We start from the raw sequence: 23,970 nt of genomic DNA on the forward strand, positions 1-23,970 counted from the left end.
GCTGAACAGGAATCATTTTTCATCAACTGTAAACCCTTCTACTCCACCTGTAAATTTGCGTCATTCATTCTGGTCGGTGTTTACATTCCACCGCAAGCCAACATGCAGAACGCACAGCGCATGCTGGCCGATCAGAGACTGGGTGTGGAGCAGACTAACCCAGACTCCCTTGTTATTGTCCTCGGTGACTTTAACAAACAGTAACCTCAGTCACAAACTACCAAAATACAAACAGTTTATTAAATGCCCGACCAGAGAAAAGAATATTTTGAATCACTGCTCCACTACAGTCAATAATGCCCATCACGCCATCTCCCATGCTGCACTGGGCCAGTCCGACCACATCACGGCTCATCTGATTCCTGCATACAGGCAGAAATTAGAGCTGAGGAAACCTGCAGTGAGGACACCTACAATGTCGAGCAGTGAGGCTGTGGAGAACCTTCAGGCATACTTGGACCGTACAAACCAGGATGTGTTCAGGATTGCTACCAATAGTCTGGATGAGTACATAGAGGCTGTGATGTCCTACATCAGCTTCTGTGAGGACCGTTGCGTTCCATCACGAGCCAGGGTGAGTTACAATAATGACAAACCCTGGTTCACAGATAAGGTCAGACAGCTAAGGCGGCAAAAGGAAGAAGCATTCAGAAGTGGGGACAGGGACAGGTTTAAAGAGTCTAGGAACAGGTTTAGCAAGACAGTCAGTGCGTTTACATGCACATCCAAATCGAGCTGCTGTCGGTAATCGAGCTAAGGGTCCCAGCAGGGGTGCCAGAGAAATCCAATCCTACATGCACACAAGGAAATCGAGCTATTGTGCGAGGTACATTGTGCACCCGAGCCACAGGTGGCGCTACACGCCCCATCGTGTTGGTACACTTCCGGCTGTCGTCATGAAGAGCTATTCAAGAGTACAAACAAAGTTATCAGTTCCGTGTTCACAAGAAGAGTGTTTGTATGTATGAACAGAAGTGTTCCTAATAAAATGGCCACTAAGTTGAAGTTGATCTGTAATGGTGAACATATTAACTGTTAGCCTGCTAACATGCTAATAACTTACCAACTAATTGGAAATGGGTGCGTACATGCCCAGACACAAGTGTTCCTAATAAAGTGGCGGCTAAGGTGAAGCGTCATGCCGACCGAGGCTGTTGTGTTTCCCGCTTGTGGTCTCGTCACTCGTCACTCCCGGAAGGGGCAGCGCTGAAGTAAGTAGCTCGACTCCGTAGCTCGATAGGGTTTACATGCACTAAGTAGCTCGGCTACAATCACATAATCTAGGTCGTGTAGCTCGATTACGAGAAATCCAGTTCGGTTCAGTTTCAGCCGAGCTAAGGTGTTTCCATGGCATTTAGAACTTCGATTTCAGTCGAGCAACGGCAGAAATTCGATTTTCTCTATGTGCATGTAAACGCACTGAGTGAGAGAAGTAGGGCTGGGCGATTTTACGATTACGATGTTATTCACGATATAAAATCTCTACGATTAGAAATTAGACACGTACGATATGCCTACGCCTTCAATAAAATTACTTCATCCGAAGTTTTGACAGACACGCGAACAGCCAATCATAACTAAACAGTACCGCACGTAACCAATCAGTTGGAAGAGAGCCACGTCAAGTTAGGTTGCGTGCACACACAAACACACACACGTGTAGCAGCAACGCACAGCATGGCTGTGGTGAAGTTTGCAGGAGCGCGGCATTTCTCCAACAAAGCGTGAAACAAAGCGATTATAAAAATGAGCGAGAAGCCGACTGAGCGGAGTTCTGAACAGGAAAGTCAGAGCACTGCCCTGGAGGACATCGTTGAAAAGAAGGGCCAGAGATCTTCGGTTGTGTGGAGGTATTTTGGATATTTAAAATCGGACATACAACAAAGTGTTACACTATGCAAATTATGCCGAAAACACGTCCCTACTAAGACTGGAAACACCACCAATTGTTTCCAGCATTTAAAACAGTATCACCCACTAGAGCACGCAGAGTGCTGTCAGACCGGCAATGACCCCTCGAATGCCGGTAAAAAGAAGCTTTGTTAAGCTATTTTTGTTAATTAGGAAGGAACTACTAATTTGTAATGTTCATATTTTGAGCAGAAAATTAAAGAAAATACAAAAATGGTGATTTGATTTATATCGTGATATATATCGTTATCGAAAATTTTGAAAAAATATATCGTGATATAATTTTTTCTCATATCGCCCAGCCCTAGAGAGAAGCTAAACGACTATTCTGTAAAACCTCAACACCATTTCTCAATCAACGACTCTACGTCTGTCTGGAAAGGGCTGACAGATCATTAACGATAAACCTTCGGCCCCCCACTCTGTTAACGACTTGCGCCTAATGTTAACCTAACCGCACGTCTCTGAACTGTGGGGGAAACCAGAGCACCTGGAGGAAACCCACGCAGACACATGCAAACTCCACACAGAAAGGCCCCTGCCAGCCGCTGGGCTCGAACCCAGAACCTTCTTGCTGTGAGGTGACAGTGCTAACCACTACACCACTGTGCCACCCCACACAGGTGTGCACGCACGTGTTCACTGCCCCCCCCAATACTGCATCCTTTCTCTGCTACTCTTCTTCCCGTACACCAACAGCTGCACTTCCAGTCATCAGTATGTCAAGCTCCTAAAGTTCACAGAGGACACCACCCTCACTGGACTCATCTCTGATGAGGACGAATCAGCCTACAGGTGGGAAATTGACCATCTGGTGTCCTGGTGCAGGCAGAACAACTTGGAGCTCAATGCTCTCAAGACAGTGAAGATGATGGTAGATTTCAGGAGGCGCTCTGCCACACCCTCCCACATCACCCTGTTTGGCTCACCAGTACCCACTGTGGAGTATTTCCGCTTCCTGGGCACTATAATCACCCAGGACCTGAAGTGGGAGATGTACAGTATACCTGCTCTCTCACCAAGAAAGCACAACAGAGGATGTACTTCCTGTGGCAGTTGAAGTTTGATCTGCCAAAGACAATGACTGTGCACTTTTACACCACCATCACTGAGTCCATCCTCACCTCCTCCATGACCGTCTGGTACGCTGCTGCCTCTGTCGGGGACGAGGGCAGACTACAGCGCATCATTCATTCTGCTGAGAGAACGATTGACTGTAACCTTCCATCTCTTCAGGACCTGTATGAGTCCAGGACCCTGAGGAGAGCAGAAAGGATTGTGGCCGACCCCCCTCACCCAGGACACAAACTTTTTGAACCACTCCCCTCTGGTAGGAGGTTACGGTCCATTAGAACCAAAACCTTACGTCATCAGGCCAGCTTTTCCCCCCACTGCAGCTGGCCTGATCAAGAAGGTCAGAGACCCCCACTGACTCTAAACTCTAATCTCACACTTCCAATCTGTGACATTAATGCACTTTTGTCTCTGAACTGCAACTTTGCACATTTCAAGGTCAGACATCATTCTGTGAACCTTTACTGCACATTCCAGCTCACACTGTACAGTTTGGTTATTGACTTAGCCCACTACACATATTCTCTTACTCTCACGCACTCTTATGTCTCTTCATTTTCATCGTGTGACCTATTTTTGCACATTTTGGACATACTGTACAGTTTGGACTTCAACAACTCATGCACATATCCCTTAAAATTATGTCCACTTTTCACATTTGTATATTTCAGATTCCTCCATTTCTTATTCTATGTATAGAGCTACTTCTCGTCTTTGAGAAAATCTTCTATTTTGACTGTTCAAGCACCAATCCACCAAAGCAAAGTCCTTGTATGTGAGAATGTACTTGGCAATAAACTTAATTCCGATTCTCGTTCTGCTGTGAATGTAAAATTTATACACATTCACACTTGCATTTCATTTTCATCACATCCTGTCTGTCGATTGCAGGAATCAGGGCTTTCACATGGATTCAGTATTTCACTTTATCATGTTTATGCTCTCATCAAAATCACACATTTCATCACTGATCAGATCTGCAGAGCAGGAACAGACTAAAGAATAACAACAAACCAGAAAACAGTTGAACAGTCATAACGCATCATTTCACTGAAAGTTGGGCAAACTTTTCAGAAGCGACAGCAAACTGGAAAATATCCGCAAAACCAAGTTTATGGTTGATAATAAAGGCGTGAGTTAGCTTGAGCAGTTTAGCCAGCATGAGCCACAGCCTTAAAAGGACACGGAGGAACTTCAGCTCCCGAACCGTGTTAGCACAGCAGGCTAAGCTAACGGCTAATCTCCACCGTCTCTACTCTTAATATATTAACGCGCTTACAAAAGAGCCCGTGTTTACTCTACACATCATCTACATTATCCCGACCAGTGATTACTCACTACAAACACCGCTTCCGGAATCCCTAAGTGTTTTTTCTTATTCGCAGCTCCAGCACTGCTGCTCTCTATGGTGGCCGCCATTTTGGAAAGAGCCAAAGAGCTTCCTCTTTACGGAGACGTCACCGTCTCAACAGCGCGCGAGCCTTTAGCATAAACGCTCCACACGATGATGGGGTTTATGGAGTTACCATGGAGACGAACTTGATGACGAAGAAATTAATTTTAAATAACACGTTCAAGTAGAAATATGGGTTTTAAATCTAATATGTAAAAATGTCAGAATTATTGTTTTAAATTTTTGCGTGATTTATTGTGTCCGATATCTAAGTGTAGTAATTTTAAACATAAGACGGCATGGGAACGCTTATTAATATTCATGAAGGAAGTGCTACCTGATTGGCTGGTGAAAACTTCCGGTCCGCGCTTTTAATAATAATAACAACAACAACAACCACCACCCCAGACACCGAGCCAAACAGCCGTCTCTTTATCTATTTCAACGTACTAATGCTTATAAACGGAAACTAAACAAACAGACAAATAATCACGAAAGTAACAACTTCAGAACCAAAATGTAGATATCACCGGCCAATCAGGTAGCGCCTCCCTCATGAATATTAATAACCCCCGTTTTATTGACGTTATTAAATTCTGCAGTCACAGTGTGAAGTGTGAACTGTAAATGATCTTTAATTTTATTTATATTTATTTTCCACAAGAATAATGTATAGAGTCACATGAGTGTCATAAAAAGAATGAATCTGCAAAAGAATAAGAAAATAAACGTTGAAAAACAAAAAGAAAACTAATAAAAACATAGAAATAAAAGCATACGAAAATAAATATGGAAATCAAAATAAAATCAGAAAATCTTCTTCTTCTGGCTGCTCCCGATTAGGGGTCGCCACAGCGGATCTTTCGTCTCCATTGCTCCCTGTCTTCCGCATCCTTCTCGACCACACCTGCCACTTTCATGTCCTCTCTCACCACATCCATGTATCTCCTCTTTGGCCTTCCTCGTTTTCGTTTGCCTGGCAGCTCCATCCTCAACATTCTCCTTCCAACATGCTCTGCATCTCTTCTCAGGATGTGCCCATACCATCTCAGTCTCATCTCTCTTAGCTTCATTCCCAAGCTCTCTACATGTGCTATCCCTCTGATGCGCTCGTTCCTTATCCTGTCCAACCTCCCATCGTAAATATTAACATCCTCAACTCCGCCACCTCCAACTTTGCCTCCTGTCTCTTCGTTAAGGGTACGGTCTCCAATCCATACATCACAGCTGGTCTCACTACTGTCTTATACAGCTTACCTTTCACTTTTGCTGGGACTTTCCTATCACAAATGGCTCCTGAAATCCTTCTCCAACTGCTCCACCCTGCCTGCGCTCTCTTTCTCACCTCACTATCGCAGCCCCCATTTTCCTGCACAGTTGACCCCAGGTGCTTGAATTCACCAACTTTCTTTACGTCTACTCCTTGCATCTTCACTACACTCTCATCACATTCTCATTGATGCACATATTTTCTGTTTTGCTCCTGCTCACCTTCATTCCTCTTCATTCCAATGCATCCCTCCATCTCTCCAAACCCAACTCAACCTCCTTTCTACTTTCACCACATATCACAATATCATCTGCAAACATCATGCTCCATAGTGACTCTTGCCTCACTTCGTCCGTCAAGCTATCCATCACTATGGCAAATAAGAACGGACTCAAAGCAGATCCTTGATGGAGTCCCACCTGGTGGTGTAGTGATTAGCACTGTCGCCTAGCAAGAAGGTCCTGGGTTCGAGCCCAGTGGCTGGTGAGGGCCTTTCTGTGTGGAGTTTGCATGTTCTCCCTGTGTCTGTGTGGGTTTCCTCCGGGTGCTCCAGTTTCCTCCACAGTCCAAAGACATGCAGGTTAGGTTAACTGGTGACTCTAAATTGACCGTAGCTGTGAATGCAAGTGTGAATGGTTGTTTGTCTCTATGTGTCAGTCCTGCGATGACCTGGCGAGTTGTCCAGGGTGTACCCCGCCTCTCGCTCATAGTCAGCTGGGATAGGCTCCAGTTTGCCTGCGACCCTGGAGAACAGGATAAAGTGGCTAGAGATAATGAGATGAGATGAGTATATTTAGATCCCAAGAGGAATCGGTTGCACTCAAAGTGGAAAATAACACTGGACCACATTCACTACTGGAATAATAAGAGAAACCATTACATTACAGGCATTTAGCAGACACTCTTATCCAGAGTAACATGCAACAGGACCCTGACATACCCACAGCAGTGGGAACAGTTGGAGGTTTGGTGCCTTGCTCAAGGGCACTTCAGCCATTCCTGCTGATTCAGGGAATTGGACCAGTGACCTTTTGGTTCCAAAGCTGCTTCTCTAACCTTTAGACTTTCCCCGTTAAAAGTAGAAAGAGTTCAGATAATAAACAGTCCCTGCACACACACGTCAATGTTATTCATTTATTTCATTCAAAATTGAACTAAAAGATTGGGATTCTACATGATATTGACAGTCAGTGGGAGCCACTATTACTGTTTGTGTTTGAATGGTGCACTGTGATTGGTCGAGCGGAGAAATCGTTTTCTACTGAAAATCAGGAGTGGTATTTGCATATTGGAAAGAAAGGGGATATACAATGCAGAGAAATGTGGCAGACATCGTATTTTGTATAAAATTGATTTTGGAACTTTGAATAGCGATCAAATGTCAAACTTATTTTGGCAGGAACTTGATTTTTTTTTTTTAAATGGCACTTATCGTGTTTTGGAACCAAACTCTTCACATGCTTCCTCCGAGTCACGTGAAGTCACTGTAGGAGACCAACTGGTCTGGGCAATACAATCACAGGCCCCAGAGTCCATGCGGCTGCACCGCTGCGGCATATTCTGTGATGCACAATGGTTCACCAATCACCATACAGGCAAACACACCACAGTGACTACAGAGCTATCAAGAGCAATTACAAAGCACAAATGTTATGTCAAAGACACTCAAAGTTACACAGTAATGGCATCGGATTCTGACATCAGCCATCTCAGTAACCAAATTTTAGTTTTGTTTTTCTTAACCAACATGATCTTGTGTGTATATCTTATAACATAGATCTTCGTTTTCCTTGTTAAATGTATACTTGCATGGTACTTGGTTAATTAATTGCAACTGATTGAACCAAATGATAAGACAACTTGGTTTAAAATTTGGTCCCCCAGTGAAGCTGGTTTGGCATTGACGAGGAGACCAAATCTGGCCACTGGGAGACCATTTGGTCTCCCAGTAACTATGTTAAAAAATGCTCTGGATGAAACCAAGATTAACTTGTCCCAGAATAATGTCAGAAAAGAGGATGGAGAAGGAAAGGAAGGGCTCATGATCCAAAGCATACCACATCATCTGTCAAACATGGTGGACATTTGCATGTGTGGCTGCGAATGGAATGAGGTCACTGGTGTTTCTTGATGATGTGGCTGCTGATAGAAGTAGCAGGATGAAGTATGAACTCTGAAGTACAGAGAGCTTTACTTTGCTCAGATGCAATCAAAGTGCTCCAAAACTGATAGAGGAAGCCATGGTCTAATGAGAAGCAGCTTTGGGACTAAAAGGTTGGTGGTTTAATTCCCTGGACCAGCAGGAATGGCTGAAGTGCCCTTGAGACAAGCACCTAACCCCTAACTGCTCCCCAGGCTGCTCCAGATACATATATCTCTCTCTCATGTACATATATGAGAGAGAGAGAGAGAGAGAGAGAGATGTGTGTGTGTGTGTGTGTATACACACACATATACCTGTGTGTGTGTGTGTGTGTATATATATATATATATATATAAAATTATTTATTTATTTATTTATTTATTTATTTTCCCCATCCTGAAGGCCAATTGGCCTGTTAGTTGCCAGCCTCTTACAAGGCTGTCTGTCTATTGAAAGCACACTTAGAGTGCATATCACGGGTAAATTCAGAAGCAAGATCACTGTAATTCTCCTATTTTATATTAAACTTTGGTCAAATATCTGTAACATTCTGCATTCTCTGCAATTTTTTTACCTTGTGCAAAACCAGAAAAATTCAGTTGAAATCAAGCCATTTGAGGCGAATTTGTCCACCTCTGAAAAAACAGCATTTGAATTTCCTGGCAAACATTGATTTTCGGGCGGCACGGTGGTGTAGCATTTCTGGATATTGTTTATATCTGGTTTTAACTTGCATTTGTGGATACAGTAATTACCTGTTTTCACGGAAGACGGTTTTCTGAAGTGTTCCTGAGCCCATACAGTGATTTCCACCACAGACAGGTGTCTGCTTTTAATGCAGTGGCGCCTGAAGATCACAGGCATCCAATGTCAGTTTTCAGCCTTGTTTCTTGCATACATAGATTTCTCCAGATTCTTTTCAAATCCATTGTGGTGGTGTACAGAGGAAAAATAGCAAAACATTGTCACTGTCCAAATACTTAGGGACCTGACTGGAAGTTTTCATTTAAATAAGTATTTAAATATGCATCAATCAAAAACATGACCTAATAAAAAGATCAAAATCCTGAATGAGCAGCCTGCCACCTTCTTAGCCAAAACACAGTGAAGCTCATGAGGAAAGAAGTGACAATGATTCTGATAGAGGAATCAGGGAATCAGGTAAACTAGTCAGTGTAATCTCCTCAGGATGACTTTTCACTGCAGTCACAACACTGTCACGTGCAGCAACATGAAACGTCAGAGCCGGAACGTGTCACTGACCAATCAGGTAGCGTTATGTCATGAATATTAATGAGAATCCCCTCTGCCGCCCTACATTTAACATCTCATATTTGTTTTAATTTAATATTTTCAACCCAAATGGACCGCATTATTTCACGTTTGTACCAGCAGATGGAAGGATTTAGTGCAGATTGAGGATTCGTTTATTCCTATTTGGACGAACAGAAAAACCCTGACGCTTTTATTTCGAAATAAAATACAAGTTTATGTTTGAGGTTTGAAGGAGAAACAGTTTTGTTTGGTTTTATTTACACAGACATCAGCAGCTGAACTTCATCCATTTTACTGATCAGATTAAATTCTGCAGTAAAACTCAGTGTGAACTGGAAATAATCTTTATTAATATTTGATTTGTAATGACAAAGTTCCACAATCAAAATGTGTAACAACAGACAGTAGGAGTAAAATTATTTGTTTCTGCAAAAAACTAAGCCCAGGTATTAAAATAAACTGTACAGCATTTTAAAGGGAAATATGTATTACTAAAATTAACCAGAAAAAGTAAAATATTTCTGTTTATTCTCACCATTTAATAGATGATTACATTTGTGAGTTGAAAATTCATTCAGTCTTTAATACAGGAGAGATGATCAGTGGGGCTGAATTTTTACCTCCTTCATTTAAACAAGGACTGAAGTATGGATAGAGTTTCTCAGTGAAAGACTGACCAGTGAAAGAGTAGATATGAGATCTGGACTTCACATCATAAAAGGAGACCAGACCCTCATCATAATCCACAAACACCCCCACCATCTCCAGCTTCTCTCTCAGTGTGAGGGGGACAGAGTGACCAGCACAAGCCTTATACTGATTCTCATTCCTCAGTACCACAGTCCACAATCCATTCTGAGGAGTCGCTGTAATCTCCCCCTTCCTGTTAATGTTCTCTCTCACAACTCCTAAACCCCACGCAGTTTTCCCTCTGACCTGCACCTCATAATAAAATCTCCCTGAGGAGAAACTCTGCTTTCCCAGAACATTAACACACGGATTAAACCTCTGTGGTGTATCAGGGAGATTCTGTCGTTTGTCTCCACATGTCACTTGTTTTCCATCAGCAGACAGGATGAGATATGGATGAGCTGTATCAGGATCCAGAGTCACATCCACTGAGAGAAACACACAGTGTGTGATATGAGTTTGCAGGTAAAAAAGATTAAATCATCATCCAGTAGTGAGGATCATTTGTAGCGTTTACATATCTTAACACGCATTTTAATAACAGGTAAACACCGGTTTCTGAGCAGAGAGAGGTTCCGTTTAGCCCCTTGATGGAAACTCCGTAGTGGCCACATGAGCTGTGGGAGTCACTTGCTGGTCGGACATTTTGAACTCCGACTCAACTTGTGGGACACCGTGGATGCGAGTTTCTTAAAATACTGCCACCGTTTACGTTTGGCTAAGCAGGTAAGTGTTGTTTTACTAGACTCGGGATTTTAACAGTGAAGCGCAGTTTACTGTTTCAAACGAAATATGGGTTCATTTTGTCCGACCACCAAAGCTAACATTGTTAGCGAGGCTCCAGACGGCGCTCCAAGCTTAGCGACCCTCAAAAGAATTCTTGCACAAACACTCGGGTGGCCAGATTTCCCGAGTCTGAAACCGGGACACTTTTGCGCGCGACCATGCTCGTGCACGCGCACCTTTTTTTTTTTTACGTAATCGTGACAGTCAGAGAGGTGCTCTTATCATTTTGTTGAAGCTCACATTTATCAACATCTCACATGAAATAACACAAACAGGCATGTTGTTATCTAGTAGCATAGTGGTATACAGATCAGTTAAATTATGGTCAGACAGCAGATTTTGTAATGGCTGAGAATAGGCCAGGCTATGTCCATAGGCCACATTTAAACTGATTTATTTCACCTGTTTGTGAGAACACCAAGAAGAATGCAGATGCACATGTAGGCTATATCTCTAAAATTGTATGCACTATAGCATGAACTTCAAAAGTAGATATGTGACCTCAACATAGCCTCGGTCAGAATCAACCTTACTAACCATTCCCCACAACTGAATGAATAAAGCAAGAAGATGTGTACAAAAGTGAACACTTTAATGGAAGGTGCAACAAGCTGTTCAACACAGCAATAAACTGTCAGAATGGTATGTTCAACAGAAACAAAAAAGAGACAAGTGATTTGAGAATATATACTACGGAAGCCGAGAGAGGCCCTTCATATAATCCTTTTTTTATTCACCTTGTTATCCCGAGATAACGACATAATTAATTCAGGATCTCGAGAAAACAACACAACTAATTCAAGATCTCGAGAAAACAAAACTGTTATTTCAAGATCTCGAGAAAACAAAACAATTATTCTGTGATCTTGAGTAAACAGCTGAGAAATGGTTCATTCCGGTGCGCCGAGAGACTTGTGATGTGCTGACTTTGGGGCTATTTCTCATTCTGTATAGACACAACTTTGGTCATTAGAATGTCTGGAATAATCGATCACCTAATAAGGCAATATTTTGATCAGGGGTTGACACAGGGAGAGATTGCATTAAGTCTTTTAATAAGGGATAATTTCAAAATTAGTCCGCGGCACCTCCGCAGAAGACTGGCCCGGCTTCGTCTCTACCGACGGAGATACAGTGATCCAGCTGAGATCATTAAATAATTTTGTTTTCTCGAGATCTCGAAATAACGGTTTTGTTTTCTAGAGATCTCTAATTAGTTGTGTTGTTTTCTCGAGATCCTGAATTAATTATGTCGTTATCTTGGGATAACAAGGTGAATAAAAAAAGATTATATGAAGGGCCTCTCTCGGCTTCCGTAAATATACACTCAAACAAAACAGCAGTAAAGGAGGAGAGGGGCGACAGCCCGAGGAAAGCCCCCACAGGAGCGCACAGCATTTGCAACATAGGCAATCCAACTCAGTACAAGAACAAAACACTTACAGTGTGTGCAGTAGGCTTCGTGCGCATTGTTCTGCACCTCTCGGAGGAAGGGGTAGGTGCCCTGTAAACCTTTGGAAAAGGTACATTTTCTTTTCGGCATAATTGCTGCGGCATTACTGCTGCTAGCTGCTAGACAAAGAACATTCGCGCCAGTTAATGTTTATTTTATTGTTGCATGGCAACACGTTCTATTGTCTGGAATAATGTGGCTAAATAAACATCCATGCCACAGGGCCAGGGGGCAGTAACCAGGAAAGTTTGCGATTCCTGTCAATTCATCAAAATAGTAAATGCAGACATTTCTCCACTAATGATTCCCACGCTACTCAGTCGCAAACGTCGTGAGTGGCGAAAACCGGGACATATCCGAGTCCCGACAGACTTTTGTCGGGACTCGGGACACACAACCCCAAATCGGGATTGTCCCGGTAAAACCGGGACGTCTGGTCACCCTAACAAACACGACTTTATGCTAACTTTAATATGTTGGAACACACTGCGTGTGTTTATAATGCATTGTAATTGAATTATGGTGTAGTTTTGTTTGAGGAGGAAATGATGCCCATGAGCACTGGGAGGAGGGGGAGGGGGTGACCTGGTTCTGCAGTTAGCAGTAGCCGCGCAGTGAACGCAAACGCAGGGTGATTTGTCAGTCAGAAATGTCACAATTCTGCAGATCCATGCCAGTGTATAGCACCATGTGGGAAACTCGCTGATTAAAGTGAAGGGGCTTTGAAGTTGGTTAGACTTGGGCCCAGGAGAAGAGCACAGTCTTCCCAGCGCCTCCCGAATGGACGCTGCGGCAGGAATGGAAACACTAGCGGTGGGCGGATCGATCTAAAGTATCAATCAAAAGCATCAATCTAAAGTATCGATCGTATCTCCATTAAAGCAACTCAGAATGGAATGTTTCCTTGTGCCAGCTGTTTACACTAAAGGGTCGATTCAACAAAGATCTTATTTAACCTTTTCATGTGTGAAATGTGAGGAAAAATAGTCCAAGTTTTAAGATTTTGTAGGATTTTCATTGTTCAAAATTGTGCTTAAATTGAAATCCATTTAAGTTACTCAGAACATTCTGTCTTATTTAAGTCATTTAACTGTCCATGCATGTGGGGGAAAATGTTTCATTCTCAGTTCATGCTGAACCATATCAGTTATAAAACACGAACATCTATATTTTCATACATATACATGTATCTGCAATGGCTTGATTATCTCATCTCATTATCTCTAGCTGCTTTATCCTGTTCTACAGGAGCCTATCCCAGCTGACTACGGGCGAAAGGCGGGGTACACCCTGGACAAGTCGCCAGGTCATCACAGGGCCGACACATAGACACAGACAACCATTCACACTCACATTCACACCTACGGTCAATTTAGAGTCACCAGTTAACCTAACCTGCATGTCTTTGGACTGTGGGGGAAACCAGAGCACCCGGAGGAAACCCACGCGGACACGGGGAGAACATGCAAACTCCACACAGAAAGGCCCTCGCCGGCCCCGGGGCTCGAACCCAGGACCTTCTTGCTGTGAGGCGACAGCGCTAACCACTACACCACCGTGCCGCCCCAATTGCTTGATTATTTGAGATTAAACTAATTTATTCTTTTGAAAACTGATTGAAATTATCAAGTTAAACTATTAAACATTTTCTTATACTAGCATCACTGAGGTGTCAAGGTTCTTTTCCTTTTATTATAAAATTAATACTTTGGCTGCTACTCAGATTAAGAAAGCAGTTTGAAGACGTCACTCTGGGCTGTGATCACCTAAGACTTTGGCTTTATTTTGTCAAATGTTTTTGAACCAAGTCTGACTATTTCCCGCTCTTTATTTCGCTCTTATTTTCAGACTTTATTATTTCGGGTGGTTGTCTTCTCCAAAGAAGCCAGACGAATACAGCTTGCTGTAGCAGAATCTGTCAGTGAATTGATTGATGGACTGAAAGAGAAACTTGGACTTGAAGGTGATTTCTCACTCCATTTTGAGGATCCAGATGTTGGCAATGCATTATGCAACTTGACAATGTCTGAATTACCAGCTGAGCGTGCAGTCCTGCATATTATGTGGGACTGTAATTCATCTCTACTTAACCAATCCAGTGACCATTCGATTGGTTCAGTCTCCGCTCTTGATCCAGCCAGTGTTCACTCTGAGCATTTCAGGTCTAGCTCAGACTCTATCCAGAGCAATTTAAGGCATGTTGCTGAGCGGCCCTCTCCGTTCCCAATCCCTGAGTTCTTATATGATGTTGAACTGAAATTGCGTAAGGGTAATGAGATGTACGAAAAGTCAAAGAAGGGCCTTGACCCAGAACCTGGTACCAGTCATTGCTTTGGTGTTCTGAATTGAAACAGAAAATGATCACAGTATTTCTGATTTGTAAAAGTACAAATTAATGCAGGATTGCAGTGGAATTTCTTTCCCTCTTTCCTTTTGCGTTTTGTATAAATTCACTTTGGCACTATACTAATTGATATGCTTGTGTATTTTCCACTGGGTACTGTTATGCCGCTTTTCCACTACAAACGCGGCTGAGTCGGGCTGAGCCGTGCCGTGCTGAGTCGGGCTGAGCGGGGCTGTTGGAGTTGCATTTCGACTACAACCGCGCTGAACTGTGCTGGCTGGAAGTGGGTGGACACATTGGGTGGAGTTAGCGAAAGTGGGTGGACGTCAGGTGATGTCGTTAAGCAGCGCAAACAGTGACAGTGATCTTTTAAGCAGTAGTCTCACGACTCGGAGAGTAAACAATAAACATGGAGGACATGGATTCGTTAGTGTGGCTGGTCTTGGTGCTGTGGCTTGTTGTCACCGACAACGCGGACAGATACTGGCAAGAGCGTATAGATGAGGCGAGGTGCATAAGGCTTCAGAAATTCTCGTAATTCGTAATTATTCTCCTTCCGGGTTTACGGTGTTTACAGATCCCAGTGCGCTTGCGGGGCGTGTGTGGGCATGTGAGGACACTCCTCCTCACCAATCAGTGCACAGGGGAGTGTCTGCTCACGCCCCCAACCTCACTCGGCACGGCTTGGCTCGCTTCAGCCCCACTCCAAAACGGTGCGAGTTTTAGGGGCCAAGCAGGGCTGAAACGAGCTGAGTCGTGCTGGTTTTTGGTAGTCGAAACGCGAGCCGTGTCGGGCTGAAGTGAGCTGAAGCGAGCTGAAGTGAGCTGAAAAAGGGTAGTGGAAAAGGGCCAATAGACATCGGACATTGTGTCTCACCGAAAGACAGCAGCACTGAGGGGCCTGCCTATTTTTGTTCGGGATGACATCGCTAAATTCTTCTTGAAGTGTTCGGTGAGTAATAGCAAGTTTATTTCTATCGCACATTTCCTACACAGGTAATTCAATGTGCTTTTTTTAAAACTTCCACAAGCCGAATGGCAAGGGTCAGTAGCATGTTACTAAAATTTAGGTTGGAATAAGAAGAAATGCATTTTGTCTTTCAGTTTTCTTTAACACTCGATCATGTTTGTTCCTTCTCTTCAGGACACTGACCCTGAAGAACGAGTGCTCAGAGGTGTGTCTGTTGCCATCCTCACTGTCCTCGAAGACAATGATGCTGCCATTTCACCAAATGTGCGAGACATGGCTATTGTGTTGGAAGGGGCCATTGTGCTCCATGACCTACCAGACCTCAGTACTGCCTTTGCATCCCTCTTTGGCCTTCTGTATGCCATGAACATTGATTATCCAAAGGAGATGAGGTATACCTTTGAAGCACTTCAAACTATCTTTTTTTGAGCTTGGCTCTCGATGCTCACAGCGCATAAGGGGTCTCAAAACAAAGCTATTGCTGTGAGCTAGTCATTTTAAGCATGCAGATCTCTGCCTCTGAAACAAAGATTCATGAAACTTTTGGAGATGTCATCTGCCAGTTCACAAGAGGTGCATATACCGTGTTTCCACTGTTCATGTTTGTTGTTGGTGCTCAAGTAAAACTTTGGTGTATGCACTATCTTGCATGTGCAGTCATTTTAAGCATGCAACTCCAGTTTGCCTGTGAAATATACATTTTTGGTATTGTTGGATGTCAGTTAACAAGAGGCGGTGGAGCTTTATAATTTTGTTTTTATTCTTAAATTCTTTGATTCAAAGACCTTTTAAAGGCATTTGAAAAATGCACGTCTTGTGCGACATAATCCAAATTCAAGACGTTTTTGGATGTGTTTGTCACAATCATTTTACAAGATTTGTAAGAGGCACATAACCAGTGTTTTGCCTGTTCAAGTTTGTTCCTAAAATTTCAATGTATGTGCAATTTTAAACTTGTCTAGTTCACTGTGATTAGTGCTCATTTACAACTTCAAGGTACAGGGATGAAAGTCTTCCGGAAATACCCGGAAATCCGGATATTTGACAAAACTCTTGAAAATCTCCGGTTTTCCCAATGGGCAAATAAATTTTTCAGATTTTTTGCATTCCTAGACGCGGTGTAATACTTGGCATCGTCCTTGCATGGGCTCAGTCCTTAAATAGCCCAAACACAGTTCATTGATTAAAGACAGGTGTTCTTTGTTAACAGCGCGCGTGCGCAGGACTGACACCGTTCTGTGCAAGCGCAACACAATCGCACTAGAAAGCATGTTCACGCTGCCAGTGTAGCTGCAGTCTTTTTAGTTGCGAATTACGAGTATTTCCTCTTGTGTGAATAATTCGCCATGTCAAAACAAGCAAAACTTTCCTCCTTCTTTCGACTTGAAGACAGGTAAGCAATTTATTATATCTATATTTTTTCCATCAAAGTTGCATTTTGTGGTTTCGAAGCTAAGTTGTAGTGCCGTTTCTAGAACACATCATCAAGAAAACGTGGAAGAAACAGCAATAATGGAAGAGCCGGTTTCTAAGCTGCCTAAAACTAGCAACGGTAATTTATTTTTTGTTACATAATGTACTCAGGCTGCCAGTCAGTGTGTGACACACACACACACACCCATCCTATGCCCCGATTTATGAGAAATTTGGTATTCATTGGTGTTTTAAATTTACAGACAATATGAACTAATGTAAACAATTGGCTTCAACTCGCATAAATATGAATTGGAAATGTTTAGTTCACTTTAGCTTATGCAAACACACAACTCGACTAAAAGATTGATAAACGAGGCTCAACGTCCCCAACATTGAAACCTGAAAGCTTTAGAAACTCTAACAGACCTTTACTTTTTAACAGGACTGTTTTGGGATTTTACTGAGTTTACCTTCAGCTGTCTGATATTTTTCAAAGTAATGAACTGTGTAGCAGGAAAATCACCACGTTTTCTAAATGCACTCCTGAAAATTACTCATTAACTAGGGGAATTAAATTTGATATTTTTGACATGTTAATCATTAATGTACATGAAAGGACAAGGCTTAAAAGTTATCACTTGTTTTAGTGAAAATAAGTGCTAAAATGCACTAGAATGCAGGGTTTTGCGTGTGATGTTATTAAAATATTTTCGGGGGACGTTGCCCCCCCCATCTTAGTTTGACTTTCAAAAGTTCAGGGTTTTTTTTCCTTGTTCCACTTTCATCTCTAAAGATACACTTGGACAGGCAGTTATTTTATGTATGCATGTTCTGTTCACCACGATGTTTACCAAGAGGAATAAACATAGTGTCAGTGAACTTAATGCTTTGTGCTTTTCATTTTGTTTAAATATTAATTTATTACAGCAGCATGCGTTTTTATCGATTTATAAAGCAACATTTGTATCTCACTGAATCAAGACTTGTTTATTCAGCAGGAATTTCTGTATTTGTTGAAGATAGAAATACGTGTTATTGAAGCAAGAATTTCGTGCTTAGCCTCGCAAGATTATCAAAATTATGTGAACAAGAAAATTAAAGTCTGCAGAACTCTTGTCTAAACTTGAAAACTAGTAAAAGTCACTGACAGTAGTCAAAAGTTGAGACAGTTCAAAAATCTATTGCATCATGTTGCCTTGATAATTTGAGTTTTCTCAACATTTTTTGTTTTTACAGTGTAGTGAGGAGGATAATGAGAGACACTTTAAGACGTCCTTTTAGCTGGAGAGATCTACAGATGAAAATAAGTCTGATGATGCAGTGGTGTAATGATGATCTGTACATTTTAATATGAGAGGAAACAGAAACCTCACTGTACCTGCATACTGCTGAATCCTCTTCAGTTCTGTGGAAAATAATTACAACAAAACATCACTTTCATTAGATTGCAGGATTTGAATAATAAAGTGAAAATGTATCAAATATTATTATAGACTTGTGCCAAGAAATCATATCATATAAAAGTTTCTCACCTGCTTCCTTGTCATCGAGTGTTTTAGTGAGTTTCTCATTCAGAGTCTGCTGAAGCTGAGACAGAGCTGTCCTCACAGTGTCCCCACTCAGATCAGTGTTAATACTGATCTCAGTCCAGTTCTTGGTGTGTGGAGGGCTGCACATGGAGGAGTAAATCTACAGTAGAGCAGGAGAGAGGAGAAATCCCTCAGCATGGTGAGTGTTGTTCTGTGATGTTCTGCATTGCCAGTGAGCAGAGAGAGGAACACTGACCTGTAGGAGGTGGAGATGCTCCTCAGTGTGTGAGAGCTGCTCCAGCTCAGTGTCTCTCCTCTTTAGCACAGTGATTTCCTGCTCCAGCTCTTTAATGAGTCCTTCAGCCTGCCTCTCTGCTGCTTTCTGCTTCTCCTCCATCACCTCGAGCAGCTCAGCCTGACTTCTCTCAATGGAGCGAATCAGAGCAGTGAAGACTTCAACACTGTCTGCTTTCTCTTTCTCTGTGCTTCTCTAAAGGAGCAACACATTTTCACTCTCTTTACATCACACTGAATAATGAACTAATATTTATTGCGGATTGTTAATTTCTACAGATTAAAGCAAACAATACATAAACTATTTTCCACACACTTTGCTGAGCTCGACTGAGTGTTTGATCTCTTGTATCTTTTTCAGTCGGTCCTGAATCATCTGCTGCACATCTGTCTGTGTTTTCCCCAGCTGAGTCTGAAGACAGAGCAGAAGATAAATAATAGATATTTTTAAAATTTGATAATTGATATTTTTAATACTTTTGTCCTGGAATTTGATCTCAAATTTCCAATCTGATCTACCACATAATAATGTCTAAAGTTGATGTTAATGAACGTTTCTCACCTTCCTCTCTCCGCTCTCCTGCTCTATAGGAACAGTGTTGTGATTCTTGTGGTCTGTCTCAGTGCAGAACTGACACACACACGTCTGATCATCTCTACAGAACAGCTCCAGCGGTCTCTCATGTTTCTGGCATATGTAGTCCTCCAGGTTCTCCACAGCGTTTATTAGTTTGTGTTTCTTAAGTTTGGAAACATGATTATGAGGCTCTAAATGAGTTTTACAGAAAGTCAGTCCACAATCCAGACAGGATTTCAGAGCCTTCAGCTTCTCTCCAGTGCAGGCATCACAAAGAACCCCAGGTTTGTCAGGACCACGTTTCTTCTTGAAGAGATCTGCAACCTCTCTCAGTGTTGTATTAATCTTCAGTTCAGGTTTCTTGGTGAATTTCTCTTTACATAATGGACAGTGACAGTGTTGACTCTTCTCCCAGCACTGTGTAAGGCAGCTCTTACAGAAGTTGTGTCCACATGGAGTGCTGAGTGGATCAGTGAACACATCCAGACAGATCGAACACAGCAGCTGCTCTTCAGACAGGAGACTGCTGGAGTCACCAGAAACTAGGGTTGATAGAAAATAATGTTACACATTGTTTATAAATAGTGTAGAAATACTGGAATTTGTTTCAACCTTGTCTCTATACAGTCCACTGCATCTGTAGTGTAGGTGTGAAAATCACACACCACAGTTTCTACATGTTTTTCTGGACTGATATGAAAGGTTTTTATTCTAAACTCCCTTACAACTGAAGTCTAAAGGCACTTGTTGTGGCGTCATTTAATGTTTGTGTAAAAATATTTTTATGGAATACTTTCATGAATTTTACAGTTAAAGGTATTTACAAGTGTACTGTAGATCTTACATCAGAAATAAAACCCAGAAGCTCCTGCATTAATAATAATGACAAAGTTGTCATCACCCCAGAGCTGATTATTTTTACATAAAACTGTTCATGCTTGTGCTTTATTCCTCTTATACAGTATCGGTGCAACACTCCAACAATAAAACACTTTTCTTTCACAAAGTCACACTTTTTTCATTCTGTAGTGACTTTAAATGTGGAACATGTGCAAAAATTCAAAACTTTGTTCATGTCCAGATTCCCAGACTTTTAATGTGGTCTCAGACTTTTGTACCTCACTGTATATTCATCTTTTTTTTATCATACTTTGTTTTACACAGGGGCGGACTTACCATTAGGCAAACCAAGGCGGTTGCCTAGGGCCCCCAAAATTTGGGGGCCCCTAACAGTCAGCCCCATCACGGTAAACACCAAACGATATATATGTAATCTTAATTTGTCTCTGATATTAAGTAGTCAACGATATAAATGGAAAAACACACCAAAATAGCATCAGGATATCGAATTCATGTGTATATAGTATTTGTCCCAGCACACACACACACACACACACACACACACACCCTGGTTGTTTTACATTGGACTAGTCCATGATCTGACGACGTAGACAGGTGCGCGACGGAAATTCAAACCAAAGCAGAGGGAACTGTAAACAAGATGAAGCGCAGTTATGAGAGTGGTTGCGCTAAACGAAAAAAAGGGCAAAAAGAATGCAGCTGCACTTCTGAAACTAACTAAAGTGGAGACGATGTCATATTAAGCGATGATCCGGCACTGTGGCCAGCAACGTTACCAGATTCAGAGAGGTGTTCAATTGTCCAAAAAGGTCCAGTACAAATACGAGGAGTAGATTTTCCCAAAAACAAGTAGGACTTTCTTTCTCATATGATTATGATGAACAATGGACATTTGGAGATTAAGGACTTTTCAGTAATGTACTGGCTGCAACCTTTAAAAACTCATACCTCTCTCTTTCTCTACTCTCTCTCTCTCTCTCTCTCTCTCTCACACACACACACACACACACACACACACCTACACCCAATTATGGAATGGTGATGGAATACATGAACAATGGAATTTTGAAGATTAAGGACATTTCAATAATGTACTGGCTGCATCCTTTACAAACTGACAATCCCTCTGTATCTGTCTCTCAACCACTGTATTGCCTGTCACTAAATGGCTCTCTCTCTCACTCACTCACTCTCTCACTCACAAACTCTCTCTCTCTCTCGTACATTTATCTTGGCATCAGTCTTATCCCATTGAAATGTAGAGGTTTCGATAGAGTAATATCCATTTGTGTTGTAGTTCTGATAACAGTAAGATCATTTTTTATCTCTGGTAATGTGTATCTGGTAATATGTATCCATTTGTGTTCTACTTCTGATAAGATAATTTTATATCTGGTAATATGTATCTGTGGAGTAAAAATAATAATTGGATTTCAGATATCCTTGTTTTATTAAAATATGGAGATTGACTCTTAAAATTGGCTCTCTCTCTCTCTCTACTGTCTCTTCTTCTGTTGTTTGCCTTGTCGCTCTCTCTTTCTGGTTTGATCTGAGCAAAAACACTGTCAGAATTTTGGCAAATGCTGGAGTAATCTCAAACCTGTTTCACTGTGGGGCTTATTTGGGGCTCGTTGTTAGTGGCAGTTTGCTATCTTTTTTTCTGAATTTACAGCACGGAGATATGGCATGTGCCAAGTAAGGATGACCATTATTCTGTATGTGTGTTTCAAAACTGACTTTTGAGGGCCCCATGTCTGTATTTCGCCTAGGGCCCCAAAATGGCTAGAACCGCCCCTGGTTTTACATTATACATGTTTAGCTTTAAAAATGTTGTAAGGTTCCATTAAATTGCAGCCTGATCACAGCCATTTTATCCTGATTATTTGTGCCGATTCTGATTAACAATTACATTCCACAATCATATACTTTAATTTAGTTTCATATATATTCAGTTGTGCCTAAATTACTGACAAGCATGAGATTTAATCACAGCGATCTTTTCTCTTTACTGTGAAAGTGTCACGCTTCCGGGTTCACCCAACACTCAGGACTCCACTTCCCACAATCCCCCTCACACCAGTCACTACCACGTGCTCTCCGTCAGCCAATCCGGAGCCACTTCCTCGGAGCGGCTCCCCCGAGCTCTAATCACCATCACCTGTTCCTTTCGGTCTCCGTTTGTATTGATGCCCCTTTGCTTGTTTTGTTCCTCTCACAGTATCGCCTCTGCATTCCGTCAGACTACTGAGCGCTATTATTCTGAGTGTAGTCCTGTGTCTGACCCTTTCTGCCTTCCGCTTTCCCCCGTTCCGCCCTTGTGTTTATATCGCCTGTGTTTTTCTGATTCCTGGTTCTTGGACTGTTGCCCGTTTCCTGACCACGATTTGTCTCGCGTTACAATCCTCCTCCAGGACAGTTCATTTTCTGACACATTTAACTATGGATCTAATTATTAAATTATCTTTATGTAATTAAATATTCAGCTAATAAACTCTAAAACATCCTCCACAGTTACACAATGTCAATATACAGCATCAATAACTGGCTTTCTAAGATGTTCCTGCATTATAACACAAGTGTGATCTGAAAAGTGGCACAAAGTCACCAGAAAAACAATGAAACCATTCACTGAGATCATTTCTATAACCCTTCATTTCAGCCAAAATTTCATAATAGTCCTTCATTAAATGATGTAGCTCATCCACCATGCAGCACAAGTCCCTGAGAATTAGTTGTTACTATAGAAACAGTAAATTACTGCTGCATAACTATTTAATAACCATAAACAATCATCTATGAGCTGTATAACTTACATGAATCTGGTTCTTCCATGCTGCTCCTTCTTCTGTCTTTTGCTGGTGATGAAGATTCAGCCATTTTCTTCCTCCTGTGTTTTGAACCTTTTCAGTCAGAAATCACATCATTCAGTTCACACATGTAACAGTATGAGGTGTTACTGATTAGTCTGTTTGACTCCACAGGCCTGTCTGCAGTGTTAAACCTCAGCAATGACACTGGAAGCATTTAGACTGTGATATAAACACACGTAAACATTCTCATCTTCATTAGATTGTAATAAACACAGGATTTCACTGATCATTCTCACAGCTCTCAGCTCAGGAACTGGATCATTCACAGTTTCTCACTCACTGATATGTTTCTATAAGTGTTTATGTTTCACCCAGTGATCACCTCTGGACTTCTCACACACACACACACACACAGAGTATAAAGTATAATTGTATTTCAGTGTTCATGTTGGAATCATTTTAGTTTTGAGCAGTTAATAAAACACAGCAACCTTTAACCCTGTTTTTCAGCTTTGTTGTCTCGGTTGATCACTGATCATTAAAGACAGTTTTTAAACTAAACTCAGTAAAAACACTTATAATCAGCTTGTATTTCAGTGTCAGTGTTTCAGCAGTGTGTTAGAGACTCTGTCTGTTAACATGTACAGTTTATCCTGATAAATCACACACTGACAAAACCTCTGAACTATAAAACATTCACTGAAGAACATACCTTTATTTTACTCGCCTCTTTTCAGGGAGTGAGAATTGTGTTTATATTTCAGACTCGGTGAAAATCCTGCAGTTCATTTCAGAAATTGTGAAAATAAGGGTTTCTTCTCGATGTGAGTTGGAACTGCTTTCACTTTGACTTTAATCCCTTCCTTGTTCCTTTTGTAGGGGTTGATAAAGGGGCGGTTCCTCATATGATCACAGTGCAGTTTGTCTCCCCCTCCCTGACTTCACCTCTGCGCATGTGGATTTATACAGTCATTCAAACTGCACATGAAATAATAATGTGGTTTATTTCTCCTGCAGAATATCGTGATTATCGGAGTAGATCTTGGGCCACGTCATTTCATCTTTGTCCCAGCAGATGGCAGCATTATGCCCAAATGGAGACTTCATTCATTCATGATCACATGCTGCAATTATTTTATTCCTGATTAACACTTATTTTGGTCATACTGTATTT

At 41.8% G+C, this 23,970-nt stretch overlaps 2 protein-coding genes across 2 annotated transcripts in view; both read right to left on the bottom strand.

The window, feature by feature from the left end:
• The window catches only part of vbp1 (von Hippel-Lindau binding protein 1), a 35,602-nt gene extending 31,170 nt beyond the window's left edge, over nt 1-4,432 (bottom strand). Inside the window, exon 1 of the mRNA XM_060931821.1 lies at nt 4,324-4,432. Within this exon, the coding sequence (XP_060787804.1) occupies nt 4,324-4,404 (81 nt within the window). The 5' untranslated portion in view covers nt 4,405-4,432. The remainder of the gene's footprint in view (nt 1-4,323) is intronic.
• A 5,104-nt stretch (nt 4,433-9,536) lies between these two features.
• LOC132893112 (E3 ubiquitin-protein ligase TRIM39-like) lies at nt 9,537-23,630 on the bottom strand. Its single transcript, XM_060931946.1, has 8 exons — nt 23,509-23,630; nt 22,800-22,886; nt 19,111-19,667; nt 18,865-18,960; nt 18,511-18,744; nt 18,258-18,414; nt 18,104-18,130; nt 9,537-10,184 (listed from the first exon to the last, which is right to left on the bottom strand). Exons 2-8 carry the CDS (start codon nt 22,861-22,863, stop codon nt 9,637-9,639), a joined length of 1,683 nt encoding a protein of 560 aa, XP_060787929.1. The 5' UTR covers nt 22,864-22,886; nt 23,509-23,630; the 3' UTR covers nt 9,537-9,636.
• Between the last annotated feature and the right edge of the window lie 340 nt (nt 23,631-23,970).

This window comes from Neoarius graeffei, chromosome 1 (genome assembly GCF_027579695.1).
Source record: "Neoarius graeffei isolate fNeoGra1 chromosome 1, fNeoGra1.pri, whole genome shotgun sequence".
Taxonomy (NCBI): Eukaryota; Metazoa; Chordata; class Actinopteri; order Siluriformes; family Ariidae; genus Neoarius; species Neoarius graeffei.